General features: G+C 42.9%; 1 protein-coding gene across 3 annotated transcripts in view; it reads left to right on the top strand.

Moving 5' to 3' along the window:
• LOC137323729 (endoplasmic reticulum junction formation protein lunapark-like) overlaps positions 1–15057 on the top strand; it is a 103972-nt gene that overhangs the window by 86534 nt on the left and 2381 nt on the right. For all 3 annotated transcript variants that reach the window (XM_067987591.1, XM_067987593.1, XM_067987592.1), the window contains exon 12: positions 8388–8528. In XM_067987591.1, the coding sequence (XP_067843692.1) occupies positions 8388–8528 (141 nt within the window). The remainder of the gene's footprint in view (positions 1–8387; positions 8529–15057) is intronic.

Below are 15057 nucleotides of genomic sequence, written 5' to 3'. Positions count from 1 at the left end.
TATTTATAGTCTATATTAATGACTTAGATGAAGGGACCGAATGTAATGTATCCAAGTTTGCTGACGATACAAAGCTAGGTGAGAAAGTAAGCTGTGAGGAGGATGCAAAGACTCTGCAAAGGGATATGGACAGGTTAAGTGAGTAGGCAAGAAAGTGGCAGATGGAGTATAATGTGGGGAAATGTGAGGTGATTCACTTTGGTAGGAAAAATAGAAAAACAGAATATTTCTTAAATGGTGAGAAACTATTAAATGTTAGAGTCCTCGTACAAGAAACACAAAAACTTAGTGTGCAGGTACAGCAAGCAATTAGGAAAGCAAATGGCATGTTGGCCTTTATTGCAAGGGGGTTGGGGTGCAAGAATAAGGAATTCTTGCTACGGTTGTACAGGGCTTTAGTGAGACCTCACTTGGTGTATTGCGTACAGTTTTGGTATCCTTTCCTAAGGAAGGATATAATTGCCTCAGAGGCGGTGCAACAAAGGTTCACTAGATTAATTCCTGGGATGAGAGGGTTGTTCTGTGAAGAGAGGTTGAGTAGAATGGGCCTATACTCTCTGGAGTTTAGAAGAATGAGAGGGGATCTAATTGAAACATGTAGGATTATGAGGGGGCTTGACAGGCTAGAGGCTGAGAGATTGTTTCTCCTGGCTGGAGAGTCTAGAACTAGGGGGCATAGTCGTAGGATAAGGGGTCGGCCATTCAAGACTGAGATGAGGAGGAATTTCTTCAGAGGGTTTTGAATCTTTGGAATTCTCAACCCCGGAGGGCTATGGATGCTGAGTCATTGAATATATTCAAGGCTGAGATAGATAGAATTTTGGACTCTAGCGGAATCAAGGATATTGGGGATCAGGTGGGAGAGTGGAGCTGAGGTCGAAGATCAGCCATGATCTGATTGAATGGCGGAGCAGGCTTGAGGGGCCGACTGCTGCTCCTATTTCTTATGTTCTTGTAACAGACTTATTCGGAAAATAGAAACACATGGTACTAAAGGGACGGTGGTAACTTGGGTACATAATTGGCTAAGGTATAGGAAGCAGAGAGTAGTGGTGAACGGATGTTTTTCTGACTGGAGAGAAGTATGCAGTGTGGTCCCCCAGGGATCGGTAATAAGACCATTGCTTTTCTTATATATAGATGACCTGGTCTTGGCTATAGTGAGTACAATTTCAAAGTTTGCAGATGATACAAAACTTGGCAATGTAGGAAATAGTGAGGGGGATAGTAGGAGACTTCAGGACGACAGACAGACTGGTGAAATGGGCAGACACATGGCAGATGCAATTTAATTTGGATAAGTGTGAAGTGATGCACTTTGGGAGGAGCAACATGGAGAGGCAGTATAATCTAAATGCTACTATTTTGAGGGTGCAAGAGCAGAGAGATCTGGAGGTGCATATTCACAAATCTTTGAAGGTGGCAAGGCAAGTTAATGCGGTTAAGAAAGCTTATGGGGTACTTGGCTTTGTAAATAGGGGCATTGAATACAAAAACAAGGAAATCATGTTAAACCTTCACAAATCACCGGTTAGGCCTCTGTTGGAGTAATGTGTACAATTCTGGGCACCACACTTTAGGAAGGATGTCAAGGCCTTGGAGAGAGTACAGAGGAGGTTTACCAGGATGATACCAGGGATGAGTGACTTCAGTTATGTTGGGAGATTAGAGAAGCTGGGATTGTTCTTATAGCAGAGAAGGTTAAGGGGAGACCTAATAGAGGTATTCAAAATAATGAGGGATTTTGATAGAGCAATTAGGGAGAAACTGTTTCCTCTGGTAAGTGGGTCAGTAACTAGAGGTCATAGATTTAAAATAATGGGCAAAAGAGCTCGAGGGGAAAGTAGGAGAAATCTTTTCACACGGCGTGTTAAGATCTGGAACGCACTACCTGAAACGATGTTGGAAGCAGATTCCATAGGAACTTTCAAAAAGCAATTGCACATGTACTTGAAGAAGACTAATGTGCAGGGTTATGGGGGAAAAGCTGGCGTGTGGGACTAAATTGGACCACTCTTTCAAAGAGCTGGTACAGGCACTACTAGCCAAATGGCCTCCTTCAGAACTGTAAGATTCTATGACTCTAAATGGGTCAGAAGCTGAGATTTCAGAAGTGACATGAAACGGTGGCGCACTTCTAAACTTGCACATTCTTTTTTAATTGATTCCATTTTCACAAAAATAACAGCCGCTATGGGTGCTAAAATACGGTACTGTAGCACCCTTTCCTAAATAACCGCCAATCATGGGAAGCCCGTCTTTGCAAGATGATGGAGCAATTACATGCAAACTATGTGGCCAGGTCAACCTGTGTCTTTAAAATCTGCACACGCAATGAAAACTTTGGAGGTTTGAAATACGGTATAACATTATTCGATCTTTTATTAATCGGGACAGCAACTTTACATAACATTAGATAAATTATAACATTATACGGATAGAACAGTACGTAAACTCAAATGTGTACAAAACATACTAAGCACAGCTGGGACCGGCTGCCAGTATAACATTTGCAGATTATAACAATAGGCAACTTAACATTATGCAGACTCGACTGTTTTTAAGTTCTAGTACTAATTTCTTTGTCATTTCATCTAAGCAGTTAAAAAATTTAAAGGGGATGTTTTATACTTGACTGATGGTAGCACAAGGTGCTGTCAGGAGCTCATTCAACAGACTTTTTGTCAGCAGGAGTTAACATGGAAGTGCGAACAACTATCAGCTACCAAATTTAGAAAGGCTTGGAATTGTTCTTAGAGCATAGATCACTATTTTTGTTTTAATTCTTAACAAAGATCACTTCAATGAAATTTAGTTTTAACAAAAAAGGAAAATATTGGCGGCTCTTTGGTCAGTGCATTTCAGACAGCCTCAGCTAGGTCCATGACATCTGGTTGTAAAATGTTGTTAGAAAAGCAAGACCAGTGTTAAACTGCAGGGTATTTAAGTGAGTACCCCCAATGTTCAGTGAGTAGCTGAGTCACAAAGACCAAGAAAAATCCCAGGTGTGATACTCAGTCTGCTGAATTAGTTGATCGCAGCTGAGCAGGGGAACGGGCTCTGCAATAAGCCTCAGTTCCCTGGCAAAATCGGCCAGGGTTCCCACACTAATTCTCCAATAAACTCTGCTGGAAGTGCCTGCTTGTGGGCACTTGGTGAGGCTGGCATCAGACTCAGCTACAGTGGTCCTGCGTTTGAATAGCTTGCCTGTGCTCACCATCAAGACTCACCGTGATCAGATGGATAACTAGTGCCTGTGGGAATATATCCCAGCAAGGAGTCATTGTCTTCAGGAGAGGAGAGGAGAAAATTGGCATGAAATGGCTTTTATTTTTAAAAAGTTGATAAAATCTTTGAGAGATTTCATTCAATCGGAGAATGATACAGCACAGAAGGAGGCCATTCAGCTCATAGTGCCTATGTCAGCTCCTTAAAAGAGCTATCCAATTAGTTTCTCATCCACCCCCCCCCCCCCCCCCCCCGGCCTACTCTTTCCCCATAGCCCTGCAAATTTTCCCCCTTCAGCACCCAACATTTTAATACAATTTTTTTAAGTCATATCTCCATGAACTCAATTCAAATATAAATCTTAATTGATGCATGCAAGATAACAGTTAATAGTATAATAAGTGAAAACTGCTGCAGCAAGATTAATTGGCAGTTATCTGGCCATTATGATTGAGGCGACAGCTTTGGTTGCCAAATGGAATATGTCAATGGCCATTTCTCAGTTCTTAGAACTGAAAAACTAATGTTCTTGCAATTTAGAGTAAAAGATAAAACTCAGGGAAACAATTGTTTTGAGGCGACAGCTTTCTGTAAGCTATCATTTGTGGTATTTTCTGTCTCATTTTGTTTTTGTGCTGGCGGCTGTTTTCATATCTACGATTGTTGGTTTATTTAAAAAAATTCAGTCAATAGATGTCTATTTTATAATGGCAATTCCTAGACTGGGACTTTCTTCAACTATATAGCCTATTACAAGTTAGTGAGAATATAACAGTACTACAGTTGCTTTTTGTTAGTTGCATTTATGTCCAGGAATGGGCATAAATGCAACGTTGCCAGCATCCCCCACATCCCAAGAACAAACATGTATATATTTTTAAAAGTTTATCCTTGCCATTAACTATTTATATACTTATATAAGATCAACTCCAGATGATTCCTTTCGAGCTTAAAAGGTCCAGGACTTCTCAAACTTTCCTCAGACCTCACACTAATGATCTACTTTGTGGCTGTTCTCTGCACTGCCTTCAATGCTCGAATTATGCTGCTGTGAAGCACCTTGGGATGTTTTACTACATTAAATGCGCTAGCTAAATGCAAGTTGGTATAGAATGTCTTCCTGGTATCGGTGACCAGAACTGGATACAGTACTCAAAGGTCTGGTGCAATCAGAGCATTACAGTTTGATTCATTTTTCACCTGTCTTACTTTCTAGTTCTACTACTCACTTAATTTTCCCTAGAATTCTTCATGGCTCCAAAGTTTGCTTTCCTAAATTTGTGCATTTCCAAGTTCTTGTCCTAGGTCAGATATCACTTGAGCCCAAGTGTTCACTTATGTCTAAGTTAAGAATCAGAACTTCTCGACTAATAAATGCTAAATCTAATATAGCATCTGCTCTAATATTCTACTTAAGCAGTCACTGATTAGTTGTATGAAATTGCTTGTACTTTGATCTTTCAAGTGCATGTAGCTTCAAACCCAGGGACTTTGGATGAGATTTACCTATAAACTGTCCACACAAACTGATTTGGCTTCTGCCCAGATCCCTGTCATTAGCTGAATTGGGTATTGGCTAGTGTGGTTAATATTGATCCAACAGCAAATTGCTGCAGCATTTGTACATGGCGATCCTCAACACAGGAGTTAGGCTGGCTACTTATAGTATTAACTTTCATTTTTCAGCCCAGTAAACAGAAAAGGCTGATTGAGGAACTGACCTCAAATAGCAATCTCTTCAAAGACTAGATTGAAGCAAAGCTGGAAAACTTGAGGTATATGCAAAGCCCCCAGAGATCTTCAGGCATGTCCCACCAGGCTCAGTATTTTTGACTGTATTTTCAGTTCTTTCTCCCACTACTCACCATTTGTTTTTCCTCTGTGAAGAACCTTGGGATGTTTGACATTTAAGGTGCTATATAAATGCAAGTTGTTGTTCCTAGACCTCCTGAATCTCATTACTGCCCAACATATTGAGGGAGGATCAGCTGACTTGGGGCACTTCCCACAATTGGTTTTGACGATCCTAGCTTCCAGGAAAGCCTTCATCTTGAAGATTTGATGCTGAATGGAAGCATTTTGTCTACTGATGCCACAGCCACTATTTCAATCCACTCAGTTATGATGTACTGATATGTGCTAGTTGTTAACCCACCTTACCTTACCTGACCTGGCGTGGATGTGGTCGTTCTTGACTCATTCTTTCAAAGGTTGCTTATACCCTTCACATCATGTTGCTTCCAATGATGAGAAGCACCACTTAGTCAATGTGAGGATAGGACAAAAGAGCTTTGTCAATCAAGGCATTGTTTGTTTCTTTTGGAAATAAAAATGTACTATTACTGAGCAGAGATTAGCAAATGTAATAATGGATTGGATCTCCTTGTGCAACTTCTTGGCAGAAGCCCACCATATGTGTATAGTGGCCATTTCTGGGTCAATGTGCAGAGGGTTTCTCCAGGTGCTACCTGCAGGTCGGCAACCTGGAACAGCCCACATGATTTCCTAAGCATTATTGTTTTGACTTGTCACCTCAGAACAATGAGTGTTTTGGATCTGATACTACAAGCTGGCATGTAGTAATGGCCTCAAATCATATCTACATTGCTGATGGTGTGTTTTTTTTAAATGTGAAAGGTCAAAGCCCATAGTTCAGGGTGCCATCAAAGCTGAAGAGTGTAAAGATAAATGAAGTAGTAGTGATTAGGTGATGCCTAGCTTAGATTTTAAAAGTCTGAAGATTGTGGGAAAAAGGAAAGGCTGAGGTAGTGAGGAGCATTACGTTTTTGAGGTCTTTGGAAAGAATGAATCTTGACTTCAACACAATGAAGCTTTAGAGATGGCATGTTAGACAGAATGCTAGCAGTTGGGGAACCAAGAGGGATAGAGTTCAGGGAAGTACTGACCATAATAGTATCAACTTAAGTAGGCAAGAAAAATTTGACAAGGAGAACTGTTGAAAGCTGCAGTTGCAAAAGAGGGATCAGCTATTTGGACATGCCCCATTTTCTTTTTACTCAGAGCATGCAGCATTGGTACTCTAGAAACAGCAGTACTTAAACATAATAGGAAGCAATTCTAAGCTATAACTGCTCAGATGAGGAAACTACCCTTGTACTGTTGTATGCAGAAATTACTTACCTTTGGTTTGGGCGCACTCATTCTTTGAAATTCTGCCTCCATATGAAAATTTCTCTCCCTGGCTACCCCACATTTCCTTATCCGAGCTGAGAATCTTTTTGTATATTGGAGTAGAGTGAAATCATGTAAAGGGGGAATACTTAAAGAATAAGCAAGATAATAATAAAGGTAGGGTAATGTTACATTCTTTAACATTATTCCTATACCAAATTCCTTTCTAGTCTCTCCTGTTTCTTGATTTAGGGCTTGTAGAATTCCTCACTGAGGTTTTACATTTTATGTTGCTCAATATGATTAACACAGGTAATCAGCTATAATATATGCTTCAGGCAAACATTTAATGGAGAAGTTAAGTATAGGGAGAGTGCTGGTACTTCTGTCTCCAAATACTCTGTATATAAAAAAAAAATGAAGAAAACCTAGAGTGAGAATTAGAAATTGTGTGCAGTTTCCCCTCCATAAAGTCCCACCATTTGGATTTTTCACACTTTGCAGGAAGACTCTTGTGTGTCAAATTATGAGCCTAGTTAGTGATGGTAAGTATCCTTTCCCACCAAACAGGAAACCTCACTATCAGCTAGGTATACAGCAGTAGGAGTTCAAAATAAAATGGAGGAGGGGGAAGGTATTTCTCTGTCCCTTCCACACCAGCTACTTCAACAGAAAAGTTTAAACTAATTCACGCATTATTAAATGTTGCTTATTTCTGGTTAAAAGTGGGCAGTGGATTTTTTGCTGCTGCTGTTTGTCAAAAAGAAATTGATGGATATGTGAAATAAGATATGGAAATGGGTTGGGGTTATTTGATTTTTGATAAAGTCTCAAGGTATCCTTGGTAATTTTTCTCCTTGTTACACTGACCTCATCCAAAACTACTTGTTTACAAGAAAACTTGAAAATGTAGAATCTTGTAAGAACATGAGAGCTATGAAAATTGAAATTTACTATAGTATACTATAATAAACTATAGTGCCAAAGAATGTTTTTTTTGTGTCTCAGACCAAGCTGTTGAGGTTGCATATCCAAACCATCCAATTCAAGTTTGCCCTTGTCTTTTTTTTTGGATTAGCCGGTCGTCTAGAAACACAGAAATTTTGGCCTTGATTAAAATGCTCCAAACCAAACTACTGAGAATTCTGAAGTACACTTAGTTTCTGGCAGATATGGAATGCACAGCCTATCCCTTTTAGGGATACACCTCATTTACTAAAGCCTAGAGAATTTAGGCACAAGTTGGCAAGAGCCAAGGCTTAGGAACCCTGAAGTATATGTTAAAGTACTGTTGGAGTCTTACTGGCTAAAACATCGCGATTTAATTTCTGAGTCCCATTAATGAGCCAGGCTGGCAGTTCAGTTATCACTACCACCCCGGAATAATGGGGGCGTGCCTGGCTCAGGGATCTGGTTAATGAATCTGGTGTGGAGGATCAACTTGTTCTGATCTCACATCATCAGGCATGACATTTTGATGTCAACTCAACTTCAAAGAGACCACCCACCCCCTCACTACCCCCACCTTTTTTTCTGCTGCCTTCCCTCCCCGGAGGATAGTCACTAGTAAGTTAATCAATTGCAATTGCGCGTTTGAGCCCACACTTGCCCAACAGCAAGTACCAAGAACTCCTTCATTCATCTGACGAAGGAGATAATCTCCGAAAGCTTGTGATTTTAAAATAAATTTGTTGGACTATAACATGGTGTTGTAAGATTCCTTACATTTGTCCTGCAGTTGTAGCATGGTAGGCAGCACAACTTGCCTTTGAATGTGTGAGTGCTTTGGCACCATTCTCCTATCCACATCCTACTCCCACCAAATAGCAGTCCCACCATTTGGAGCTTCCAGTGGAATGCTCTGTTCATAAGGCCTGATTTGCCAGACACTCCTAACAAAATAGTAACAAATTTTGTAGACTATTGCGGTTTAATTCACCTAGTTTGTGGTGTTTCTGCTGCATGTTAAACTTTCATGGTAAGTGTGTTTTAGTTTTGTAATGTTTTCTTCCTGTTTTCTTCACTAGCATTTAGATGTGCATACTGTTTCTTTCTTAATCCGGCACGGAAAACAAGGCCTCAGGCTCCAAAACTTCCAGAATTCAACTTTGACTCTCAAAGCTCAGTTGGCTCTCAGTCTGCAATACATGATGGTCAACCTGCTAATGGTATGTACTTATGACCAAATCAAAGCACATTACAAAGCAGACAAATGGGTTGCACTGAATGAAGGACATGTAACTCCAGAATATTCAAAACTTATGTTATCAATACAATTCTGATTTATGTTATCTCTTCCCATTTATACTGAATTCTACAGATGTGTTACTTTCTCCCCAGTTGAATACAAAATGGCATTGAAACTTCCTACAAATTTTGACCTTTAGATATATATATCTTGGAGTAAAATTCACAGTTTTATTTGATTCATTACCAAGTCAGTGTTTGGCATAAAATTTGATCTTGCTTTTCTCTTATTCTGGAGGAGGAAATAAGATTTTAGGAAATAGAGCGCTAGTTATTGAAGAATGCATTATTTAAAATATCTCCCCTTCATGCCCTTATGCACATATATTAAACATTTTGTATAAAGCATTTATTTTTTAGTTTCTAATATGAGCCACAGCTGACAGTAATACAGGTGGGGTTGTGCACCGTCTGGTTCAGCCTGGGTGAGTAGCTAGCGAGGTGGGTGGAATCAGGGGGCTAGTGTGTGGGGTATTTGGCTGGAAAAAGATAGGATGATAGTTGTCTTGCTGATGTTGAGCTTGAAACACTTCCTGCTCAGCCATGACTTGATCTCCGACTAACAGTCAGCCTGCACAGTTATTAGAATTGTGGCATTTGTCATATGATATTAGCATGATATTTGTAGTACAATTTTTTTTATCTCTGTTATTCACTAGAAGCACTAAATCAGCGTTTAAGGCTTTTTTCCCCATTGTGTTCCATTTTCCGTTGTGCTCACACTAAAAGGATCACATTTCTCTGAAGCATACACAGATGGCTCATTCCTCTGGATGCACTTTCCAAATGTTAAGTCCTGCACACTTTACCATTCAGAAACTTTGAGGTGTGCTAGTTTGTAGTATAAAACAACATGGTTTGATTTAGCTTTTAACACTTATAAAGGGATTTTTTTGTGTAATTATAAGTGTTTTCAAGCAAGATTACATATAGGGGTTACAGAGCAATGGGATTTTTTAATCCCATAATTTGCATCCAGTGAGTTGCTGAACTGAATTACAGTCAGTACTCCAGATGGGTTGCAAATAGTTTCCTACATCCTCTCTAAACTTATTCTAATTATGATGTGGAGATGCCGGTGATGGACTGGGGTTGACAATTGTAAACAATTTTACAACACCAAGTTATAGTCCAACAAATTTATTTTAAATTCCACAAGCTTTCGGAGGCTTCCTCCTTCCTCAGGTGAACAGTGTGGAAATGAAATTTTCGAATCCTTCGCATTTGAAAATCACAGAACAATGCCTGGTGATTACTGCCCGTTGCCAAGGCAATCACAGTGAGCAGACAGAAAGGTGTCACCTAAAAGGCCACCGAATATACAAAGCCCCCAAAAAAAAAGAGAGAGAGAGAGAGAGAAGGAAGACAGTCAATGACCCGTTATATTAAAAACAGATAACATTTGTTCGCTGGTGGGGTTACGTGTAGTGTGACATGACCCCAAGATCCCGGTTGAGGCCGTCCTCATGGGTGCAGAACTTGGCTATCAATTTCTGCTCGACGATTTTGCGTTGTCGTGTGTCTCAAAGGCCGCCTTGGAGTATGCTTACTCGAAGGTCGGTGGCTGAATGTCCATGACTGCTGAAGTGTTCCCCGACAGGGAGAGAACCCTCCTGTTTGGCGATTGTTGCGCGGTGTCCGTTCATCCGTTGTCGCAGCGTCTGCATGGTCTCGCCAATGTACCATGCTCTGGGGCATCCTTTCCTGCAACGTATGAGGTAGACAACGTTGGCCGAGTCACAGGAGTATGAACCGTGCACCTGGTGGGTGGTGTCCTCTCGTGTGATGGTGGTATCTGTGTCGATGATCTGGCATGTCTTGCAGAGGTTACCGTGGCAGGGTTGTGTGGTGTCGTGGACGCTGTTCTCCTGAAAGCTGGGTAATTTGCTGCGAACGATGGTTTGTTTGAGGTTGGGTGGCTGTTTATAGGCGAGTAGTGGAGGTGTGGGGATGGCCATAGCGAGGTGTTCGTCATCATTGATGACATGTTGAAGGCTGCGGAGAACATGGTGTCGTTTCTCCGCTCCGGGGAAGTACTGGACGACGAAGGGTACTCTGTTGGTTGCGTCCCGTGTTAGTCTCCTGAGGAGGTCTACGCGATTTTTCGCTGTAGCCCGTCTGAACTGTCGATCGATGAGTCGAGCATCATATCCCGTTCTTACTAGGGCGTCTTTCAGCGTCTGTAGTTGTCCATCGCGTTCCTCCTCGTCTGAGCAGACCCTGTGTATTCGCAGGGCCTGTCCATAGGGGATGGCCTCTGACGTGGTTAGGGTGGAAGCTGGAAAAGTGGAGCATCGTGAGGTTGTCCGTGGGCTTGCGGTGGAGTGAGGTGCTGAGGTGCCCGTCTTTGATGGAGATTCGTGTGTCCAAGAAAGAAACTGATTCTGAGGAGTAGTCCATGGTGAACTTGATGGTGGGATGAAACTTGTTGATGTTATCGTGTAGTCTCTTTAGTGATTCCTCACCGTGGGTGCATAGAAAGAAAATGTCGTCGATGTATCTGGTGTATAGTGTTGGTTGGAGGTCCTGTGCAGTGAAGAAGTCCTGTTCGAACTTGTGCATGAAAATGTTAGCGTATTGGGGTGCGAATTTGGTCCCCATGGCTGTTCCGTGTGTTTGGGTAAAGAACTGGTTATCGAAGGTGAAGACATTGTGATCCAGGATGAAGCGGATGAGTTGTAGGATGGCGTCTGGAGATTGGCTGTTGTTGGTGTTGAGTATTGATGCTGTCGCAGCGATGCCGTGATCGTGGGGGATACTGGTGAGAAGTGTTCCTGGTTCAACAGGTCCGTGGATACTGAGTTTTTGTAGAAAGTCTGTAGTGTCGCGACAGAAGCTGGGGGTTCCCTGCACGATGGGTTTCAGGATGCCCTCGATGTATCCAGAGAGGTTCTCACACAGGGTTCCGTTGTCTGATACGATAGGACGTCCGGGTGTGTTGGCTTTGTGTATCATGTTCCATCCCACCATCAAGTTCACCATGGACTACTCCTCAGAATCAGTTTCTTTCTTGGACACACGAATCTCCATCAAAGACGGGCACCTCAGCACCTCACTCCACCGCAAGCCCACGGACAACCTCACGATGCTCCACTTTTCCAGCTTCCACCCTAACCACGTCAAAGAGGCCATCCCCTATGGACAGGCCCTGCGAATACACAGGGTCTGCTCAGACGAGGAGGAACGCGATGGACACCTACAGATACTGAAAGACGCCCTAGTAAGAACGGGATATGATGCTCGACTCATCGATCGACAGTTCAGACGGGCCACAGCGAAAAATCGCGTAGACCTCCTCAGAAGACTAACACGGGACGCAACCAACAGAGTACCCTTCGTCGTCCAGTACTTCCCCGGAGCGGAGAAACGACACCATGTTCTCCGCAGCCTTCAACATGTCATCAATGATGACGAACACCTCGCTATGGCCATCCCCACACCTCCACTACTCGCCTATAAACAGCCACCCAACCTCAAACAAACCATCGTTCGCAGCAAATTACCCAGCTTTCAGGAGAACAGCGTCCACGACACCACACAACCCTGCCACGGTAACCTCTGCAAGACATGCCAGATCACCGACACAGATACCACCATCACACGAGAGGACACCACCCACCAGGTGCACGGTTCATACTCCTGTGACTCGGCCAACGTTGTCTACCTCATACGTTGCAGGAAAGGATGCCCCAGAGCATGGTACATTGGCGAGACCATGCAGACGCTGCGACAACGGATGAACGGACACCGCGCAACAATCGCCAAACAGGAGGGTTCTCTCCTTGTCAGGGAACACTTCAGCAGTCATGGACATTCAGCCACCGACCTTCGAGTAAGCATACTCCAAGGCGGCCTTTGAGACACACGACAACGCAAAATCGTCGAGCAGAAATTGATAGCCAAGTTCTGCACCCATGAGGACGGCCTCAACCGGGATCTTGGGGTCATGTCACACTACACGTAACCCCACCAGCGAACAAATGTTATCTGTTTTTAATATAACGGATCATTGACTGTCTTCCTTCTCTCTCTCTTTTTTTGGGGGCTTTGTATATTCGGTGGCCTTTTAGGTGACACCTTTCTGTCTGCTCACTGTGATTGCCTTGGCAACGGGCAGTAATCACCAGGCATTGTTCTGTGATTTTCAAATGCGAAGGATTCGAAAATTTCATTTCCACACCGTTCACCTGAGGAAGGAAGAAGCCTCCGAAAGCTTGTGGAATTTAAAATAAATTTGTTGGACTATAACTTGGTGTTGTAAAATTGTTTACAATTATTCTAATTAGACCATTCACAGTTAAGTAACTGAAATAAGGTGTAAATTTTAAATGGCCATGTGTAGATTGTGATCATTCTGTGATACCAACATAATGTTTTTATTGGTGTTAATTTCTCAAATAAGATGTCATCTTTATCAATACAGTTACATCTTGCATCTCGCACACATCCCTGTCAAGCCTTTCAAAAACATTGCACCTGAAAGTGTGGTCTCAGATATAACACTTCAAAAGTTCACATCCCTAGAACAAAAATTAGTGTTTGGCTAAAATGAATCCTTATCTGTTAGGTTACAAATCAAATAGCCGATTGACTAAACTTGAGTGAATCAAAAAAATAGCATAACATACCAAGGATGAATGAATAATGAGCGGAAAATGCAGCCAACAAGTTCCTCAACTTTTTTGAAAACTACCATTTGCTTACTAGCAAGTAACCACAAAACTGACCAATCAGATTGCTCAAAAAATTCTGTTTTGTCCAGCATCTTTCCTCCTCACTCTGGTGAGTGTATACAGCTAGAAATATCATTTTTATATGTGTTTATATTACACAGTTCTGAAAAAGCTAAACCTACCCATATAATTGGTTATTTGATGTTAGAAACGCCTACAGTAATTTCATCCTACATAGGTCTGCTCTTCTGGCTAGAGACTCTGCCTGCGTTGGAAATTTCGCCTGGGAATTTCCAGCTGCTAGTGACATTCATTGAGTTGTGCATGGGAGGGCCAGGGAAGTTTAATTGTCACTCTGCTGCTGTGAAACCACAATGCCCAGACTTCACAACACCCATGTCACATGATAACCAGGTAGAAAACAACAGGAGAGTTCTAGCTCCTGAGAAGAAATTGCATGCAAGAGAGAGGGGAGCTTCATTATGGGACTTGCAATTTTCACACTTCTTCTGGAGAACTACAAAAGCCAGTGTTTACTGTGACAAACCAAGCAGAAAACTTACAAATAACTGACGCGTGAGTGTCGAGAAGAGATGAGGAAATAAACATTTCACTTTTTTCAGGGTTTTTATACCTAAAGCTATTAAATAAATTTCTGAACTAACAGTGTCGGTTAGAACATGATGACTTTTTATTTTTGCTGTGGGGACTGATGTTTGCACAGAGGCCGAAGAGATATGTTTGTCAGGCACTTCGATACTCACCTGAGACATTGGAGTAAATTTTAACCCCCGAGAATGGGTGGGTTGGGGCAGGTGGGGAGTAAAAATCCATGTGTTTTCAGAGCGGGACCGCATCCCCGTTCCAACACACCTACTTCTGGGTCTAACCCAGGCAGGTTTGTATGCATGTGGAAGTCCCGCTCCCACTTAAAGCTGGCGGGCTGATACTTAAAAGGGCAATGTACCTCATTGAGATTCTTGAGGTACTTAATATTTTGTGCATTGGAATAATAAAACAAATTTAACCTGATCAGATTTCCCATTGCTTCCCATTCACATCAGGTGAACGCTGGCAGGAAGGGCCGGATCCATGAGCTGAGTGCTTTTATTACACTGCTTGTGGGCCCGGAGGAGCTGGAGTGCGTCATCCAGGCCCAACAAGCTCACCTGGCCGACAGGACCTCCTGCGATCGGCCGACCCCCTCCTCTTTTTCCCCCCCCCCCCTCACGCCCGCTCATGGTGGATCCCCCCATCTACCTCCAACTCTTCACATGACCTCCGATCTTCCCAGTCCCCCGGATCATCATCCCGCCCCCACCCCCGATCTTCTTGGATCCTCCTGCCCTCCCAATCCTCTTCCTCAGGGGGCCCCCCCTCTCTTTCTCCCGCCCCCCCCCCCCCGGATCTTCTCCCCAGCCCATGATCCCTCCCTCCCTCCGATGCCCAGCTGCGGCCTCCTGCCCTGACAGCCAGCCCATCAATCAGGCTGGCTGCCGAGCAGGAAATCCGGAAGTGCAATTAATTGGCCTCATTAAGATTGTGACCGGCCCACTTACCTTCCGGATTTCTCACCCGGAAATCTCTTCGCCCCTGCCCCCGCTCTCCTCCTGGCTCGCAGTTAAAATTTACCCCATTGTGTCTGCTGTCAGTCAGCCAGCCAGCCAAGCGTGGACCATGGTGAATAACCATTTGCAGACTTGATAGTGGAAAATATCTCTTTGGGCAGCGCTACACCAATGACCACTTCAGCAAGAACTACAAATGCACTGTGGGA

The sequence above is a fragment of the Heptranchias perlo genome, chromosome 7, assembly GCF_035084215.1.
Source record: "Heptranchias perlo isolate sHepPer1 chromosome 7, sHepPer1.hap1, whole genome shotgun sequence".
Classification (NCBI taxonomy): Eukaryota; Metazoa; Chordata; class Chondrichthyes; order Hexanchiformes; family Hexanchidae; genus Heptranchias; species Heptranchias perlo.
Note: the sequence above shows the minus strand (reverse complement) of the source record. Positions and strands in the feature narration are given on the sequence as shown.